The sequence below is a fragment of the Chiloscyllium punctatum genome, chromosome 7 (assembly GCF_047496795.1).
Source record: "Chiloscyllium punctatum isolate Juve2018m chromosome 7, sChiPun1.3, whole genome shotgun sequence".
In the NCBI taxonomy this organism is placed as follows: Eukaryota; Metazoa; Chordata; class Chondrichthyes; order Orectolobiformes; family Hemiscylliidae; genus Chiloscyllium; species Chiloscyllium punctatum.
In genome coordinates, this window is record NC_092745.1 from 89,126,312 (window position 1) to 89,145,942 (window position 19,631).

Consider the following 19,631-nt stretch of genomic DNA (forward strand, 5'->3'; position numbering starts at 1 on the left):
TCTTCAAGGGCCCAATTTTTGTCCTAACCATTTTTTTGCCTTGGACATACCTAAAAAAGCTTTTACTATCTTCCTTTATATTCTTGGCCAGTTTACCTTCGTACCTCATTTTTTCTCTGCGTATTTCCTTCTTACTAATCCTCTGTTGTTCTTTAAAAGCTTCCCAGTCCTCCGTTTTCCCGCTTATCTTCGCTAAGTTATACTTTTTTGTGAAAAGAATTAAAAGGAAGCTCATTATTTAAATGTCGAGAGGTTGGAGAGCTCTGAAATGCAGAAAGATTAGGGTATCCTGGAATGTAAATCATGGACAGTTCGTACGCAGGTACAGCAAGTAATCAGGAAAGCTAATGAAATGTTATGTTATATTGTGAGATGAAGTCAATGCAAGAAGATGGACACTATGCTTCTGTTACACAGGGCACTGGTGAGACTAATTTCAGAGTACTGTGCATAGTACTGGTCAGCATACTTGAAGTTTGTTAATGTACTGGAAGCACTTCTGAAGAGGTTTAGTTGACTAATACCTGGAATGAGCAGATTGCCTTATGAGGAAAGGCTGGAGAGGCTAAACCTCTAACATCTGAATTTTAAATGAGTCAGAAGTGACAATTGAAGCATAAGATCCTGAGGGACATTGATCAATTGGATGTGGAAATGATGTTCCTTCTTCTAGGAAAATCTAGAACTAGAGTCATAGAGATGTCCAGCATGGAAACAGACCCTTCGGTCCAATCCGTCCATGCCGACCAGATATCCCAACCCAACCTAGTCCCACCTGCCAGCACCCGACCCATATCCCTCCAACCCTTCCTATTCATATACCCATCCAAATGCCTTTTAAATGCTGCAATTGTACCAGTCTCCACCACTTCCTCTGGCAGTGGCTCATAGTTTAAAAATAAAAGGTTACTAATGATGACAGATGAAGAAAATACTTTTCTCACAAAGGCTTGTTAATCTTATGAATTCCCTTCCTCAAAAGGCAGTAGATACAGAATCCTTTAATATTTTTAAGCAGAAGTAGACAGATTCTTGATTACCAAGGGGGTGAAAGATTATTAAGGGCATGCAGGATTGTAGAGTTGAGATTAAAATCCAATCAGCCATAACCTTCTTGAATGGCAGAGCAAGATTGAAGGACCAAGTGGCCCACTCTTGGTCCTGGTTAATGTACTCATATATTGAGAGCTAATCCTCTGTATCACTGTTGGGGCTTCATCTCCTTAGAACTGTATCCCTATCAAATGTGTGTAAACTTTGCCTGCTACTGGACTCCTTCAGCTAACAAATCGGTAATAAAAATCAAGACTAAAATTGTTTGCAACCATCTTCAGTCAGAAGTGCAAAATATGAGTTCATCTAGGTCTCCTCCTGAGGTCCTCATCCCAGATAGCAGTCTTCAGCCAATTCGCTTCACTCCATGTGATAGCAAGGAATGGTTGAAGGCAATGAATATATTGAAAATGAAGGGCCCTGACCTCAATCCAGCTGTCATATTTGAAGATTGTGCTCCAGTACTGGCAACATACCTTTCTAACCTCTTCTAGTATAACACTGTTGTCACCTTGACAATGTGGAATATAATGAATTTGTGTTCTGACAACAAAAAGCAGGCCATTTTCCACCCCATCAATCTTTTTCCAATCATCAGTAAAGTGATGGGAAGTGCTATCTTACTCAACAATACCATGCTCACCAATGTTCAGTAAATGTACTTGGGAAACTAATGGAACTGAAGACTGACAGTACCCTGCACCTGATGAGATGCATCATGGATGTTAAAAGAAGTAATTACAGATGTAGTAGATGCACTGGTAAACTTCTAAGAAAGTACTATAGCCAAGTTTGAGAATGGCACAAAAATAGGTGCAAGGCATGTAGTGAGGGTGACATAAAGAAATATAGACAGATTATGAGTGTAGACAAAGATTTAGCAGCTGGAATACAGTGTGGAAACTTTGGCAGAAAGAATAGAAAAAACTGAATATTATTTAAATGGAGAAAGACTGCAGAAAACTACAATACAGAGGGATTTGGATGTTCCTGCATATATCACTAAAAGGTAACAATACAACTTCAGGTAATAAGGAAGGCAAATGGAATGTTGGCCTTTATTTCAAATAAAGTGAAGTATGTGACAATACTATGGCTTTAAGACGTGTAATTTAACTAAACCTTTTTCAAGAGTGGTTTTAAGACAGAGGTAAACAGCTTCTGAGGCCTTGTTTGTTTTTTAAGTTGGAACAATAGAAGCAATCTGAATGGGTAGGGTGAGCTCCCACAGAACCAGGGTTTTTAGTTTTAGGTTTTCAGTTGTAGCTGTTGCTCAATCTTGAAGCTAGGTGGAAGCTTGCAGTGCATCTCTTCCTGCTACTCCCTCTCTGAGTTTTCTCTTGATGTTTTTCCTCCTGGAGTGGAGAATTGCCTGTGAGACAATCTATTTTTCTGAACTTGTCTTTTGCCAAGGGTGTGCTTATAGGATGTTATGATATTGGAATAGTTACTGTTTAGTAATAAAATAACCTATTATTCTGTTAAGTTTTCCAGTAGAGAAGTTATTCCAATTTCTTCTTTCTTTTCTTGTATTTTAACTATGGTTTATGAATAAAGTGTGTTTTGCTTCAAATTTGGTATTTGACTAATGGAATTGCATCTGGATTGCAACATCTGATGCTTGCCTTTAAAATAGGAAAACGTTTTGAGTCTAGGCTATCTTCTTAATATATTTTGAGGGCAGTTTGGTCTGGTCCAGAACAAGTATGATAATAGGGAAGTCTAGTACGAGTTAGACTAAACCTGGATTACTGTGAAACACTTGCAGGCCTTATCCAAGGAATGATATACTGGCATTGGAGGCAGTCCTAAAAAGGTTAACTAGATTGATCCCAGGTCTGGAACAATTATCTTATGAGGGAAGTTTAAGTAGGTTGGACCTGTGTTCATTGGAGTTTGGGAAAGTAAGAGATGACCTAATGAAACATCTAAGATTCTTAGGGGGCTTGACAAGGTAGATGCGGAAAGGTTGTTTCCCTTTGTAGAAGAGTCTTGGACTAGAGGGCATAATCACAGATTAAGGGGCCAACTGTTATGTTTATCATTTGTGAGTTGTGGGCATTACTTGTTGGCCAGCATTTATTGGCCATTCTTAGTTGCCTTTAAGAAGGTGGTGGTGAGTTGTTGCTTTGAACGGCTGCAGTACATGTGCTGTAGGTAGACCTACCATGCCATTAAGGAAGGAATTCCAGGATTTTGACCCAGTGACAATGAAGGGGAACAAAGGTATATTCCTAAATAGGGATGGTGAGTGGCTGGGAAGAGAACTTGTAGATGGTGGTATTCCCATGTACCTATTTCCCTTGTCCTTCTAGATGTTTAGAAGATGGTTGTCTAAGGATGTTTGGTGAATTATTTCATTGCATTTTGTAGATAGTACACACTGCTACTGAGTGTCAATGGTAGAGTGACTCAATGTTTGTGGATATAATGCCAGTCAAGCAAGCTGCTTTATCCTGGATGGTGTCTGGCTTCTTGAGTGTTGTTGAAGCTGCACTCATTCGAGGAAGTGGGGATTTAAATAGATGAGGAGGAATTTCTTTTTTCAGAGGTAGTGAATCCAAATCTTTAATACAGAGTACTCTATAGACTGGGTTATTAAGTATATTCAAGGTTGAGATAGATTAGGCTTTTAGCAAGTACGGAATCAAGGGTTATGGACAAATGTAAGAAGGTGAAGTTGAGGATTATCAGATCAACTATAATCACAACAAGTGGTGGAGCAAATTGTGGGCTGATGGCATACTTCTGCTCCGACATCTTAGTGTCTTGAATTCTTTCATAATCACCCAGCTCTGAACATCATCACAGCCTTGGCCAAACACGAACAGAATTGCTGAATTCCAGAGAGTAACTGGCCTTGATGTCAAAGTAGTATTTGCCAATGTGGCATAAAGGAGTCTTGGCAAGATGCTGCACTGATTGGAGCCCTACCCAGCACAAAGAAATATTGTTGTGATTGTTGAAGGTTGCTTACCTCAATTAAAGGACATTATTGCACAAATTCCTTAGCATGATAGTGTCCAAGGCCCAACCATCTTCAGCTTTACCAACAATGAGCATCATAAGTTCTGAAGAGGAAATGTTAACTACTACTCTTATCTTGACTGATACTAAACTACTTCACGCACATATACAGGAAAACTGAGACAACACCCAGGATTGTGCTGATAAGTGGCCAACAACATTTCATGTCTCACACCTGCCTTATAATAATCATCACCAACATAAACCAGATTGGAAGTTCCAGCTGGAAATGTGAAACTTCGTACTAATATAAAAATACAGGTGCAAATTACTAATCCAGTTGTGATTGTCATCTTCAGAATATCCAGGCCATTAAGATTTGCTATCATTAATTATTGGTTACACTCATCAGGGATAAAGGTTGAGAAAGAATCCCTAGCTCATTACATCTAAACTATTCATCTTACCATTATTTAATAATCTTCCAAATCTTGACAATGTTCTGTTACATAAAGCATTATGCAGATTTTGCATCCTACTCAGTTATAATATATTTGAAATCATGGCTTTTGTGCTATTAAGTGATCTAGGTTTTCTGTTTCATTGGACTGCGTACTTAATTATATAGAATTGTATGGTTAAAGCCAGTGTGTTTTCTATTGTGTACACTTATTCTCCTGAAATACTGCATGCACTTGCTTGAAGACAGTGCTTGTACATAACAAATTCATACTTCTGTAATTTCACCTACATAAGGTAAAAGGTTTGGAGGGTGCTGCTAAAGAAGCCTTAGTTAATGCAATGTATTTTGCAGCTAGTTAACACTGCAGTCATTGCATACCCTTAAGCCCATTGTGCTAGTACTGAGACTTTGAAAGAGTATACCAATTAGTTCTGTTTCTCAATCACTCTACAGCCTTGCAATTTTTCCCTTTTCAAGTTCCTATTGCAAATTTTTGTTGAATCTGCTTCCATATCCCTTTTAAAAAAATGCATTTCAGATCACAAGAACAGTGTGTAAAGTTCTCATCTTGAGTTCTTTGGTGTAGGGAATTGCTGTTTACATTGATGGATAAATGTAAAATCAAGGAGACTGCTGTGTCTTTGATGTTCTTGAGCCTCTGCAATGTGGTTGCAACTGCCCACCGGCAAGGGTGAACATTTTATCATACTGACTTATACCTTGTTACTGGAAGCTTTAGTAACCCATGCCGGACTATTCACTGCAGGATACCTAATCTCTGATCTGTTCCTGTTGCCAAACAATAATGTGACTGTTGCTGTTGAGATTCTGGTCATGCCCACATGTAGTTAATTTGGAATTTAGATTAGATTCCTTACAATGTGGAAACAGGCCCTTCGGCCCATCAAGTCCACACTGACCCTCCGAAGAGCAACCCACCCAGACCCATTCCCCTAAATTTGCCCCAACTAATGTACCTCACTCTATGGGCAATTTAGCATAGCCAATTCACCTAAGCTGCACACCTTTGGACTGTGGGAGAAAACCCACGCAGACACAGGGAGAATGTGCAAATTCCACACAGACAGTTGCCCGAGGTGGGAATTGAGCCTAGGATCCTGGCACTGTGAGGCAGCAGTGCTAACCACTGAGCCACCGTGCCGCCCCATGATGGTCATTATTTAGTACTGATGTGGAGTGAATGTTACTTGCCATTTATCTACCCAGGTCTTACTGCATGTGAGTGTGGATTGCTTCACTGCGCACAATATTGCCAAACCTTTGAAGGCTGACAAGGATACCGATAAACTAAGGGAAAAGCACCATCATGATGGCATACTATTGCCAAGGATGTTTCCCAGGGAAGGCAGGAATGTAGATTGGCAAGCTGCACAATGGAGGAAGTCAGCCATTTTCCATAACTTAGGTCTCAACTCGGACAACTTCCCATATTGGTGGTTATATGCTTGCCATTAGGCTATCTTACGATTCCAGTATTTTTTCATATTGAATTCAGATTTCAACATCCTCCATGGTGGTATTTAAACCTATGTCCCCAGAACATTAGCCTGGAGTTGTGGATTACTAGTCTCATAACATTACCACTCAAACACTACATCTCCTAGTTTTCCTTTGATCCACCAACCCTCTAAAATAATTATTTTTATCCACCTTGATGTTGATGTGCATCCACATTCTTTAATTTGCCAAGGTTCTAAACCACCAACCCTTTAATTAGACTGGAAGCCTATTTTCCTTAATAGATGAGCAATTCTGGAGGCAGCTAATTAGTCCACCTCCAGGAAATTACATCCACTGTACTTGCTTCCAGCAAGTGCAGTCTTAAGACCTCCAACTAATCCCAACAATGGGGCCCTAAACACCTTGGGAAAATCCTGACTGTTTTCTGAAGAATTAGCCAAATGTAAAAGGAAACATCAATAATCTGAAACAACTCTTGCCACATATATATTTTTTTAACTCATTCAACATGGGCATAAATTTCTAATTTCACATGCAAGTACATGCATTAGGTAAATGATCAAAATGTCTGGGTACTGAAGAACTGCACTGTATTCTTTTTGTCCTTTGAATTAAGGAAACAGTCCTTTCCCACATGTGGACTATTTTTGCACTCAATGAATGAAATTCTCAATCCTAATGATAGTTGGAATGTCTTAACATAAGGCATACATCTATAGGAAATTCTTGAGGTAATCAAAGCTCATTGAGTTTCTGATGGGGTATAACATGCATTTGTATCATTCTTAGAAAGGAATGCTACATTTAATTATGACATCGAAGGTTAAAAAAAACTATTTAGAAATAGTAAAGCAATCATTTGCAACTCTGATTGGTTACACCTTTTGGTACTGATCCAAAGTCCTGAATCCAGCAACGGCAAATTTTAAAATTGAACTAAATAAATCAGTTAATTTATAGGTTAGAATCAGGATAAAATGATTTTGAAAATAGCTAAATTGTTGCAAGACAATTCTGGAAAGGCGAATAATGTAGCAGTGTTAGTATCAGTATATTACAAGACTTGTTTTTTTAAATTCTCAGTCTGTTGATTTCCCAAACTAAATCTTGGATCCTAAGCGATTACAATAGAAATCAGAAAGTGAATGTGCATCAGCCATCTCAATCTCAAATTCTTCCTGCAGATAACAAGTTGATTTTGAAGAAAGTTTGACTTAGGCGACTGAAGAGAAGTGAAGCTATTTGTAAAACTCTTGCAATTATTTTGAAATTAGGTTGTGAAATCTAGATATGTGTGCTTGTATTGAATTTTTAAAAAAACTATTATTGAAATTATTATAAACCTAAATTCCACCATGGAATAATGCATTTTAATATTAATTTATCTTAATTTTGAATATTCAATGGCATATCCTTTATTTATAAATATCCACTCATCAAAATAGTGGCATTTTCATTTTGACTTTTTTTTACAAGTTCCCCAGGTATGGGTTCTGTGGCATTGGCTTACTTTGTAAATTGGCTGCTGAATAAATGATACTCAGCATAATATCATAGAGTTGGAGTTCTTTGATTTGAAAGAAATAAAATTCGACTTTTGTATCTGTATTTTTATGGCTGCTATTTAAAGTTTAATATCTCTTTTTTTTAAAATATAGAATAGTGACTGAACACTGCCAATTCCAGTCTAAAAGGTCAACATAAAATGATACTTTAATTTTTTTAAAGTTTAGAGATAGTTTATATAAGAACCTGTAAATTTGCCCTGTTTTACTTCCTGTTTCCTGTCTCCATGCATTTCAATGGTACTGACTACAGCTGATATAAAAAATACTGGTAGGTATGGAAAAAATGTATTTTAAAGATCAAAACTATTTACAGTCTGAGAGTAACAATGATTGCTTTTGAGTTTTCAAAATGAGTTCCCACATAATAAATATATGTGCATAATAACAAGCTGTGTGTTTCTTCAGAAGTTCATAAGATATAGGAGCAGGATTAGGAATTTGGCCCATGAAGTCTGCTCTGCCATTTGATCATGCCTGATTGCCTCCTCAACCCCATTTTCCTGCCTTATCTCTTCAACCCATTACCAATTAAAAATATATCTAACTCCTTAAATTTACTCACTGTCCATCCATCCACACTTTGGGGTAGTGAATTCCACAGATTCACAACCCTTTGGAGAAATAGTTTCTTCTCAATTCTGTTTTAAATTTGCTATCCTTTATCCTAAGATTATGACTTCTCATCCTAGAATGCCTCACAAGAGGAAGCATCCAATCCACGTCTATTTTATCCACACCTTTTATTATCTTGAATACCTCAATTTGATTTTTTTTAGATTAGATTCCCTACAGTGTGGAAACAGGCCCTTCGACCCAACAAGTCCACACCAACCCTTCAAAGAGGGAACTCACCCAGACCCATTTCCCTCTGACTAATGCACCTAACACTGTGGGCAATTTAGCATGCATATTTTTGGACTGTGGGAGGAAACTAGAGCACACAGACAGTCACCCGAGGCTGGAATTGAACCTGAGACCCTGGTGCTGTGAGGCAGCAGTGCTAACCACTGGGCCACTGGGCCACTGTGCCACCCCATTCCCCCTTATCCTTCTAAATTCCAGAGTGTATAGGCCTAAACTGTTTGATCTTTCTTTATCTGACAAACCCCTCATCTCTGGGATTAATCTCTGAACTGCCTGCAATGCCACTATATCTTTCCTCAAATAAGAGGAATATAATCTATTACACAAATAGCGAAAATTGGTTTGTTAAAAATCCATACAACTAACTTCAATAAACAGCATTCCATTAATAAACCCAACAGCACAACAGTGTGTGTCAACCTTTGCTATTTTTTTCTCGTTTGAACACTTCTTTATAGTGCTCAAACTGTGACTCATCAACCTTCTGTTAAACAGTGAAAGACCTTAACATAATGTAGATGAAGCACTACTTAAAAATGTATTGGAACAAGCCTAATAATTACATTTGAAATTTATATATATGTTATTTCAGTTACACATTATATCAGATTTATTTTTCAAGTCACACAAACCTAGAACTTCATGTATTAAATGATAGGCAACAATTTAAAAGAAAACTATCGAATTTTCAAAACTCCTTTCAATTTCGGCTTCTATTTCACAGATATCCAAAACATTTGATAAATAGATGGTGTTGTATTTAAAGTAACATGATGAGAAAACTGATTAATGTAACATAAAATGTTTATATTGTTAATTCATGCAATTATATTAGTGTTTTTACCCTCTGAAACCATCACGCCATGAAAGACTGTCACAAGTTGTTCACACAATCAGAACCGTAATAGAAATATCTAGTAGACATAGTATTGTTAAATAAGATTTTTCTACAGCATGAGTTTGATGTGACAATTAATGAATTCACTCATATGTTTTTACACTTTTTTTTTCCCTTTAAGTGGAGAAGGAGGGTATGGGGAGATAATAGAAATTTTGGTAAGATGTAGAATGCACTGTCTCAAAACATATTGGTAGCAGACAAAATTTAAATTATCACATGGGAACTGTATATATAGTTGATCAGGAATAATTTGCAGAGCTCTGAGGAAATGGCATGAAAAAGGAGTTAAATGAGGAGCTTTTAGAAAGAACCAGGCAACATTGACAGATTGAGCCTAAGGGCCTCCTTTTGAGCTGGAACATTCTATCACTTTATTAACATCGAATAAAAAGGTATTGCAGTTCAGCACTAGATTGCATGGAAAAAAATTGCAAAAAGGGAATAATATGTCACAGATAAAAATATTTTAACCAAATAAGGTAATTTTGTAAATTACATTAATTTTGTAAAGTAAATAAAGGCAAGAAATTTACCATGTGTAATCCTAATAAAACTAAAGGTTAAAATGAATTAATATTGTATCATTGGACATAGGAGTAGAGTAGGCTATTGACTCATCGAGTCTGCTCAACCATGAGATCAAAGTTGACCTGATAATCCTCAACTCCACTTCCTTGCCTTTGCTCATAATCCTTGATTCCTTGACTGTTTTAAAATCTGCCTATTTCAGTATTGAATATACATTAATGACCCAGCTTCCAGGCCCCTCTGCATTAAAGAATTCCACAGATTCACTGTCTTCTGAGGGAAGAAATTCCTCTTCATCTCTGCCTTAAATTGGTGAACCTTACTGTGGTACAATGCCATTTGGTCCTTAAGTCTCCAACAGAGGGAAACAATCTCTTAGCATCTACCCTGTCAAGCCCCCTAAAAATCTTATTTGTTTCAATAAAATCTCCTCTCAACCTTCTGAACTACAAAGAGTAAAAGCCCAATCTACTCAACCTGTCCTCATAAGAAAATCTCTCAATGCCCAGGATCAACTGAGTGAACCTTCTCAGACTACAAGGGAACCAAAACCGTACACAGTATTTGAGGTGAAGTCTAACTTGCAGTCTTCACAAATATAAGTTAGATTTCATGTATTAGTTTGATGTGAGATATACCAGCAGATTTAATAAAGTTGTTTTTCCTTTTATATATTACCATGTTACCGATGAGTTTTTTGTGGGCTGGGAAGTTTAGACTACAGCTATTAGTCTCAGGATTTAGTTTCATGTTAGCCATTTAGGACTGAAATGAGAAATTTCTTTACTCGGGGTGTCATTAATTTTCTGCCCCAAGGGGATATGGATACTTGATTGATAAGTGTTTCGTGACTGAGAATAATAATTTTTTGTTCATGAAAGGACATAAGAATAGGATGAAAAAATTATGTAGAACTCAAGCTATGATCTTAGTAAGAAACCAAGAAGGCTCAAGGGCCGTATGGCCCACTCTTGTTCTTATTTCAATGTTCGTAAAAGTGGTTCTGTACTTAATTATCTTTTGGCCTTTTATGCTTCACCATCTGGTATACAGTAATTGGGGAATGCACATGCAGCAATCAGTTGTCCTACGTACATCAAAGGAACCTCATTTGCATGTAGTAATTAAACAGCCAGCAGAAAGCCTTAGGAAATGTGATGATCAAGATTTGAGTCGGAGCAGAACAAATAGTGCAACACAACAATTTTAATTTTGTATCGTTCCATTCCTACTAAGGGACTAAGATTTGGACCTATTCTATTCCACTTTCCTCTAGTGAAGTTGTCATTTATGCAAGCACTTTTTTAAAATTATACAGAATAAATAAATATGAAATTTAAATGTAGGTATGCTTAATGTTTTGAAATTTTAAAAGATTGATAATATTTTAATTTTAATATTAATTAATTTTGAGTTGCATTGAAAAATTTCAGAAAATCACATTCAGTTTCATTTGATTTACTGAAATATTCTGTTACCAAACAAAGCTTAGACATTTGTATTCTCTATTAATATTATCTGACAATATAGGGTTAGACATGATTTGATTACATGAATTAGGAGGAAGTGGAATGGAGAGTGGGAGGAGGAAAGGCTTCATTTTCTTTGAAAAGAACCTGAAAATTACATTACTCTTTTCAGGGAGCATCAGTTGTTCATTGTGAGTTGCATTGTAGTGAGACACTACTTTTCAGAAACTAATATTTGGCTATCTATAATTCCTCTTAAACAGGGCAAAGTTTGGGATACGGTTTTGTGAACTATGTTGATCCAAAGGATGCAGAGAAAGCAATTAATACTTTAAATGGGCTTAGACTTCAGACCAAGACCATAAAGGTATGTGCATCCTATTTGCTTTTGAGCATTGTTTTTTAAGATACATATTAAAGTCTTTTCATGAAATAAAATATATGCCTTGTGCAATTGTTAAATCACATATCGTAGAATTCCCACAATACGGAAACAGGCCATAACGCCCAACATGTCCACACCAACCCTCTGAAGAGCATCCCAACCAGACCAATCCCCCTGCCCTATATCCCTGCATTTCCTATGGCTAATACACCTAACCTACACATCCATTAACACTATGGGGAATTTATCAAGGCTAATCCACCTAACTTGCACATCTTTGAATTGTGAGAGGAAACCAGAGCACCCGGCAGGAAGCCACGCAGATAAGGGGAGAACATGCAAACTCCACACAGACCCAAGGGTGGAATTGAACCCGGGTCCCTAGCACTGTGAGATAGTAATGCTAACCGCTGAGCCATCATGCCATTTGGACTTAAGTTATTTTGTAAAATGGCTGATATTAATTGAACTGCCTATTACACTTTCAGTGTGAGTGAAAATTTGAAAAAATGTAAAACAAGCAGCTGAATCAATATTACTTTTTTTTAACCTTAATACTGTCAAAATTACCCATCCGGCAGGCAGTTCACACTCTGAACAGTTGACTACAACCTTTCATCTCAAAATAAACTTTCTGATACCTCCATCAACACATTTGAGACATCCAACCTTCAGAGGGTAAACAGAAAAAAAAAATTTTGAATTTAATATAGTCAAATATTAAAATTTTTGTTTACTTTTTCATCCTGTTTCGCTATTTGCATTTAAGTTTGAGGTGACATGATTGGTGTTGAGAGTGTGGTGCTGGAAAAGCACAGCAAGTCAGGCAACATCCGAGGAGCAGGAGAATCGACATTTCAGGCATAAGCCCTTCATCATTAATGAGACTTGTGAACCGGGGAGGGGGGGAAGGGAATTGATACATAAATGGGAGGGGGGTGTGGCTGGGGGGGGGGAAGGTAGCTGAGAATGCGATAGGTAGATGAAGATGGGGGAAAAGGTGATAGGTCGGAGAGGAGGGTGGAGCGGATAAACGGGAAAGACGATGAACAGGTTGAGAGGGTGGTGCCGAGTTGGAGGCTTGGGATTGGGATTTACGGGTGGCACAGTGGTTAGTACTGCTGCCTCACAGCGCCAGAGACCTGGGTTCAATTCCCACCTCAGGCGACTCTCTGTGTGGAGTTTGCACATTCTCCCCTGTCTGCGTGGGTTTCCTCCGGGTTCTCCGTTTCCTCCCACATTTCAAAAATGTGCAGGTTAGGTGAATTGGCCAGGCTAAATTACCTGTAGTGTTAGGTGAAGGGGTAAATGTAGGGGAGGGGGGGAAATGAGGTAACTGGTGAAGTCCACATTAATCCCGTGTGGGTGCAGGGTCCCAAGGTGGACGAAGAGGCGTTCTTCCTCTGGGCATCGGGTGGTAAGGGTTTGGCGATGGAGGAGGACCAGGGACTTGCATGTCCTTGGTGGAATGGGAGCAGGAGTTGAAGTGTTCAGCCACAGGGCAGTGGGGTTGGTTGGTGTGGGTGCCCCAGAGATGTTCTCTGAAACGATCCGCAAGTTAACTTGTACCTCCACAAAGATCATCTACTGTATCCATTGCACCCGATGTGGTCTCCTCTACATTGGGAGACAGGATGCCAACTTGCGGATCATCTCTGGGACACCCTCACCAACCAACCCGTGGCTGAACACTTCAACGCCCCCTCCAACTCCACCAAGGACATGCAGATTCTGGGCCTCCTCCATCGCTTAACCCTAACCACCCGATGCCTGGAAGAAGAACTCATCTTCTGCCTGCAACCACATAGGATTAATGTGGATTTCACCAGTTTCCTCATTATCCCTGCCCCCACCTATCCCAGTCCCAAGCCTCCAACTCGGCACCGCCCTCTTGACCTGTCCATTGTCTTTCTCATCTATCCACTCCACCCTCCTCTCTGACCTATCAGCTTCTCCCCCACCTTCATCTACCTATTGCATTCTTAGCTACTTCCCCTCCCATCCATCTCTCAGCCCCCCCGGTCCACAAGCCTCATTCCTGATGAAGGGCTTATGCCTTAAGCGTCAATTCTCCTGCTCCTGACCTGCTGTGCTTTTCCAGCACCACACTCTCTACTCTGATCTCCAGAATCTGCAGTCCTCACTTTCTCCTAGGTGACATGATTAGTGATTTTCCTTAATATAATCTTCACCTGAGTTTTTACTTCTTAATTTCATACTAGAAAGTTGAATTTCGTGTCCTGAATTTCTGTAATGTATTGCCAGTTAAAGTTATTATAGTCATAGAAATGTACAGCATGGAAAAGACCCTTCAATCCAATTCATCCATGACAACCAGACATCCTAAATTAATCTAGTCCTATTTGCCAGCACTTGGCCCATATCTCCCTAAACCTTTCCATTTCATGTACCCATCCAGATGCCTTTTAAATGTTATAATTATACCAGCCTCCACCGCTTCCTCTGGCAGCTCATTCCATACATGCACCACCCTTTGCCTGAAAAAGTTGCCCCTTAGGTCCCTTTTAAATCTTTCCCTTCTCATGCTAAACCAATGCCCTCTAATTCAAGACTCTCCCAACCCAGGTAAAAGACTTTGTCTATTTACCCTATCCATGCCCCTCATGATCTTATAGGTAACTTTAGAAACTATTCCTTGTTAGGTCCATACACAGGCATAAATGTGCAATTTTGGGACACACTAAATTATACCTGATACTGTTTTGAATGCTGGTGCCAATTTATACATAACACATATATGTAAATAAGGCAGGCCAGTAAGCAGTTAGCTCTGTTGGTAGGATGGCTGGTCTATTGATGCAGAGTGATGCCAACAGTATAGGTCAATTTCCCGCATCAGCTGAGGTTACCACGAAGACTTGCCTTCTCAACCCCACCTCTCTCTTGAGGTGCAGTGACCCTCGGGTTAAACTCATCACTGGTTGTCTCTGACTAATGAGAGAGCCTTTTGGTCCTCTAGGACTATGGCAAATTATTTTCTATATATACATAAGAGGCTTTACTCCTGTTTGATGACCCCTGAAAATACTTTGCTACAGAGCAGAATTTGCTGAGCCCATATCACTAAAGATCAGCCTAACAAAGCTACTAATAAAAGTCTTTTGCATTTTTTTTCTCCTACATGTGGAAGGGATGAGTACAATTGCCCTTGTTGCTTCTGCAACACACCTGAGGGTTGTTGGATTTGCCATCTTTCCATTCTCATTCCTGGTTAAAATTAGAGCTTTAGATTTTCTCAATGATTTTTATTTACCAGAAGCTCTAACTCTTTGTAGCACATATTCTCAGTTTATTACCTTTATTATAATTTGTGTCTGTATGAATAAGCTTAATGCGATAACCTCAATAAGCTTTAAAAGTAGATTATGTTTCACAATGTAAAAATTAAGTTCGCAATTTTTTTCTTGTCTATACAATTACACAAGGCAAGTAAGTGGATTGTGTTGAAAATATCTTTAGCATAAATTTATCCTTTTTCATCATAAATGGATAGGCAGAAGATATTTTAGCAAGAGAGGAATTGTACAAATTGTTCCAAAGCTACTATTCAATACTTCCTTATTTTATAAAAGCTTATTTAGCAGAATTTCTTGCTTTTATCATTTCTCTAGGTTTCTTATGCTCGTCCAAGCTCTGCATCAATTCGTGATGCTAATTTGTATGTTAGTGGCCTTCCTAAATCTATGACTCAGAAAGAATTGGAGCAGATGTTTTCACAATATGGCCGAATCATCACTTCCAGAATTTTAGTTGACCAAGTCACTGGTAGGTGTCATTGATGCTGCTACTTTTTCCATGAGATCATAAGATATAAAGAGCATAATTAGGAGATTCGGCCCATCAGGTCTGCTCTGTCATTTGATCATGGCTAACATGTTTCTCAACCAAATTTTCCCACCTTCTCCTCATAACCCTTGATCCCCTTACCAATCAGAAACTTATCTAGTTCTGTCTAAAATATACTTAGCCTCCACAGCCTTCGACAGCAATGAGTTTCTCAGAATCACCACCCTCCAGCTGAAGAAATTCCTCCTTATTCCTGTTCTAAAGAGTTGTCCCTTCACTCTGAGGCTGTGCCCTCGAATCCTAGTCTCCCCTCCTAATGGAAACATTTTCTCCATGTCCATTGTATCCAGGCCTCTCAGTATTCTGTAAGTTTCAATCAGCCCTGTCATCTTTCTAAACTCCATCAAACACAGAGCTGGAGTCCTCAACTGCTCCTCATGTGAAAAGCCCTCCTTCTCTAAGATCTCCTCTTGTACATCTCCTCTGGACCCCTCCAAAACTAGCACATACTTCAAAGAGACATGAAGTCATACAGTATGAAACAGACCCAACACTCCAACTCATCTTTGCCGAGGCCAAAAATTTCAGTTTGGTCTAACCAGATCATTATACAGCCTCAGCAATACACTTCTGCTCTTGTATTCTAGTCTCTTGAAATGAAAGCTAACATTGCATTTACCTTCCTAACTGCCAAATGAGTCTGCATGTTAACCTGTAGAGAATCCTGAACTAGGACTACCAAATCTCTTTGTGCTTCAGATTCCCACTTGGAAAATAATCTTTACTTCTATTCTTCCCACCAAAGTGTATAATACTTTCCCACATTGTCTTCCATCTACCACTTTTTTGTCCACTCTCCTTGCCTGTCCAAGTCCTTCTGCAGCCTCCCCACTTCCTCAAAACTACCTTTCCCTCCACCTATCTTTGTGTCATCTGAAAACTTAGCAACGATACCCTCAGTTCCTTCATACAGATTGTTAATATATAAAATGAGTAGTTGTGGTCCTAACATTGGCCCCTGTGGAACTCTACTAGTGACCAACTGGCATCCTCACAAAAACCCCTTTAACCCTACTTTCTACCTTATGCCAGTCAGCCAATCCTCTATTCATGCCAGTATTTGAACCCTAACACCATTGGTTCTTATCTTATTTAGGAGCTTCCAATTAGGCACTTTGCCAAAGGCTTCCAAATGGATCATGTACACTGGCTCTCTGTCTAACTTGCTTGTTTCCTTCTCAAAGAATTCTAACAGATTTGTCAGGCATGACCTCCACTTAATGAAGTCATGCTGACTCGGCCCTATTTCACCATGCACTTCCAAGTGCTCCACAACCTTATCCTCAATAATGGATTCTTAATATATTACCAACAACCAAAGTCAGGCTAACTGACCTATAGTTTTCTGTCTTCTGCCTCCCCCCACTTCTTAAACAGAGGGTATTACATTAGCCATTTTCCAATCTCCTGGGACCCTCCCTGACTCCAGTGATTACTGAAAGATCACCACCAATGCCTCTGTGCTCTCCTCAGCCATCTCTTTCAGAACTCTCAGATGTTGTCCATCTCACATAGGTGATTTATCCACCTTGAAACCTTTCAGCTTCCTCAGCACTTTCTCTTAAGTGTTGGCCAATGTCCTCACCTCTGCCCCATGACTGTCTTGAAATTCTGGTGTGCTGCTGGTGTCTTCCAATGGGAAAACTGATGCAAAGTATCTATTCAGTTCCTCCACCATTTATTTATTCCCCATCACTACTTCTCCAACCTCATTTTCCAGTGGTCCAAGGTCTACTCTTGCCTCTCTCTTGCATTTCAGATGTATAAAAAACAGTTTTGCAGTCTTCTTTCATATTACTTGCTAACTTACTCTCATATTTCATCTTAATGCTTTATCAGTTAACCTCCGCTGGTGTTTAAAGGCTTCCCAATCTTCTGGCTTCCCACTCATCTTCACCACGCTATATGCTTTTTCTTTTGCTTTTATGTTGTCCCTGATTTCCCTTGTCAGCCATGGTTGCATTATACTCCCCTTAATATCTTCCTTCTTCCTTAGGATTTCTGGTTTGCCTCCAGAAACTACTGCCATTGCTGAGCTACTGACTTCCCTGATAGGCTGCACTTTCAATCAACTCTGGCCAGCTCCTCCCTCATGTCTTTACAGTTACCTTTAGCCAATTGTAATATCATTACATCTGATCCCATCTTCTCCCTCTCAAACTATGAAGTGAATTCTATCATATTATGGTCACTACCCCTTGGGATCGTTCACCTTAAGTTCCCTAATCAAGTCTGCCTCATTACACAATACATAGTTGCCTGTTCTCTAGTGGGCTCTGCCACAAGTTGGTCCAATAAACCATCTTGTAGAGATTCCACAAATTCCTTTTCTTGAGGTCCATTGGCAACCTGTTTTTCCCAGTCCACCTGCATATTGAAGTCCCAGATGATTGTTATAATAGTGCCTTTTTTACATGTCGTTTCTATCTGCTGATTTATTTTCTTCCCCACATCCTAACTACTGTGAAGAGGTCTGTACCAGTCCCATCACACACTTTTCTCATCTGTGGTTCTTCAACTTTGCCCACATAGATTCTATGCCTTCTGACTGTATATAGATTTAATTTCATTTCTTACTAACAAGGCAACCTTGCCCTTTCTGCCCATCTGCCTATCCTTTCGATAGGATGTGTGTCCTCGGATATTTAGCAGCTAGCCCTGATTCCCTTGCAGGCACCTCTTTGTGATACTCACAATATCATACTGGCTAATTTAAATTTGTTCCATAAGCTCATTTACCTTGTTTCATGTCCTGCAAAATTTAAGTACAACACTGTCAATCCTACATTGACTGTCCCCTCTTCATAATTATCCCCGTTTCTGTTTTGCCTGAAGTTATATTCCAGACCCTTTCCATACTTTCTGTCCTATTAGTTGTTCTCAAAAATTAATAACCTTTGCTGAACCCTCCCCTCCTTTAACTTTTTCCATAATTTTCTGGACATATGGACCCACTATTCCTGGTGACCACGTACAATGTTGTGACAATATTCATTCTTTCAAGGAACAGGACTATCTCCAATAAATGTTTTGAATTGAAATCTTTGATTTTATTGTGCTTTCTTTTGTAAATGGCAGCATGAACTGTCATGGATTTTCACTCATTAGGTTTTGCAAGTTTTTTCAGATTCATTCTGTTCTGAGAGCTGCATTTTATCAGATCACGCAAAGCACTATAAGCTGATTGATATACGTGCACGATATTGTCAAGGGCTGAATGCAAACTGTATGTTTAAATCAATACCTTTCTCAGCTCTGTGCACAGTTTGCATCCTGATTTCTTGGCACATTTGCAGTTGGCCATTAGATACCTGTATTCAGCAATCAATAAATGGGAAACAAAGGAGAGACAGTTTCTCTTATTTACAACTAGTTAACATATCTTGCCCAACCATACCTGGGTGCAGTATGCTTCAATGCAATGCAAGGTCATAGTGGTTGTGAGCTTGAGTATCTCTGTGCAGCACTACCAACTCTAATTTCTATTAAGGTTCAGTCAGTAAGCACTGAAAATGTAAACTTTTATCTTAAGTTCAGGACTAGTCATACAAGAACACGATGTCAGCATTATTTATTTTGGTACAAAGAACTATTCAACAATAACAAAGGTGGAATTGCCCTCCTCCTCCTCCTCCTCCACCACCTGTCTGTAACTTTTGATACACTCGACTACCCGACCGTCCTCCAACACTAATTTACTGTTGTCTTCTGCATGGGACTACTCTCACCTGGTTCCATTTTTATCTATCTAATCATAGTCAGAGAATTACTTGTGATGCCTTTTCGTCCTACTCCTAGATTATTACCTCTTTTGTTCCAGAAGGCTATATCCTTGGTCCCTTCCTATTTCTTATTCACTTTCTGTCTGTCCGTAACACCAACCAAAAGAACAGTGTTAATTTGTGGTAAAACCTGCTCTATCTCACCACCACCTCTCTCTCTACAACCACAGTGGCTGAATTGTCAGACTGCTTGTCCAGCATCCACTCCTGGATAAGCAGAAATTTCTTCCAATTAAATAGTGGGAACAGTCAAGGAATTATTCTCAATTCTCACTCCAAACCATTCCTAATTATTGATTCCA

The 19,631-nt window shown here is 39.0% G+C and overlaps 1 protein-coding gene across 8 annotated transcripts in view; it reads left to right on the forward strand.

Annotated features, from left to right (window-relative positions):
- Positions 1–19,631, forward strand: part of elavl4 (ELAV like neuron-specific RNA binding protein 4) — a 117,267-nt gene that overhangs the window by 36,419 nt on the left and 61,217 nt on the right. For 6 of the 8 annotated variants that reach the window (XM_072574264.1, XM_072574260.1, XM_072574263.1 and 3 more), the window contains exons 3-5: positions 7,784–7,801; positions 11,559–11,662; positions 15,313–15,466. In XM_072574264.1, coding sequence (XP_072430365.1) covers positions 7,784–7,801; positions 11,559–11,662; positions 15,313–15,466 — 276 coding nt within the window. The remainder of the gene's footprint in view (positions 1–7,783; positions 7,802–11,558; positions 11,663–15,312; positions 15,467–19,631) is intronic. The other 2 variants (XM_072574265.1, XM_072574261.1) reach the window with 1 other exon arrangement.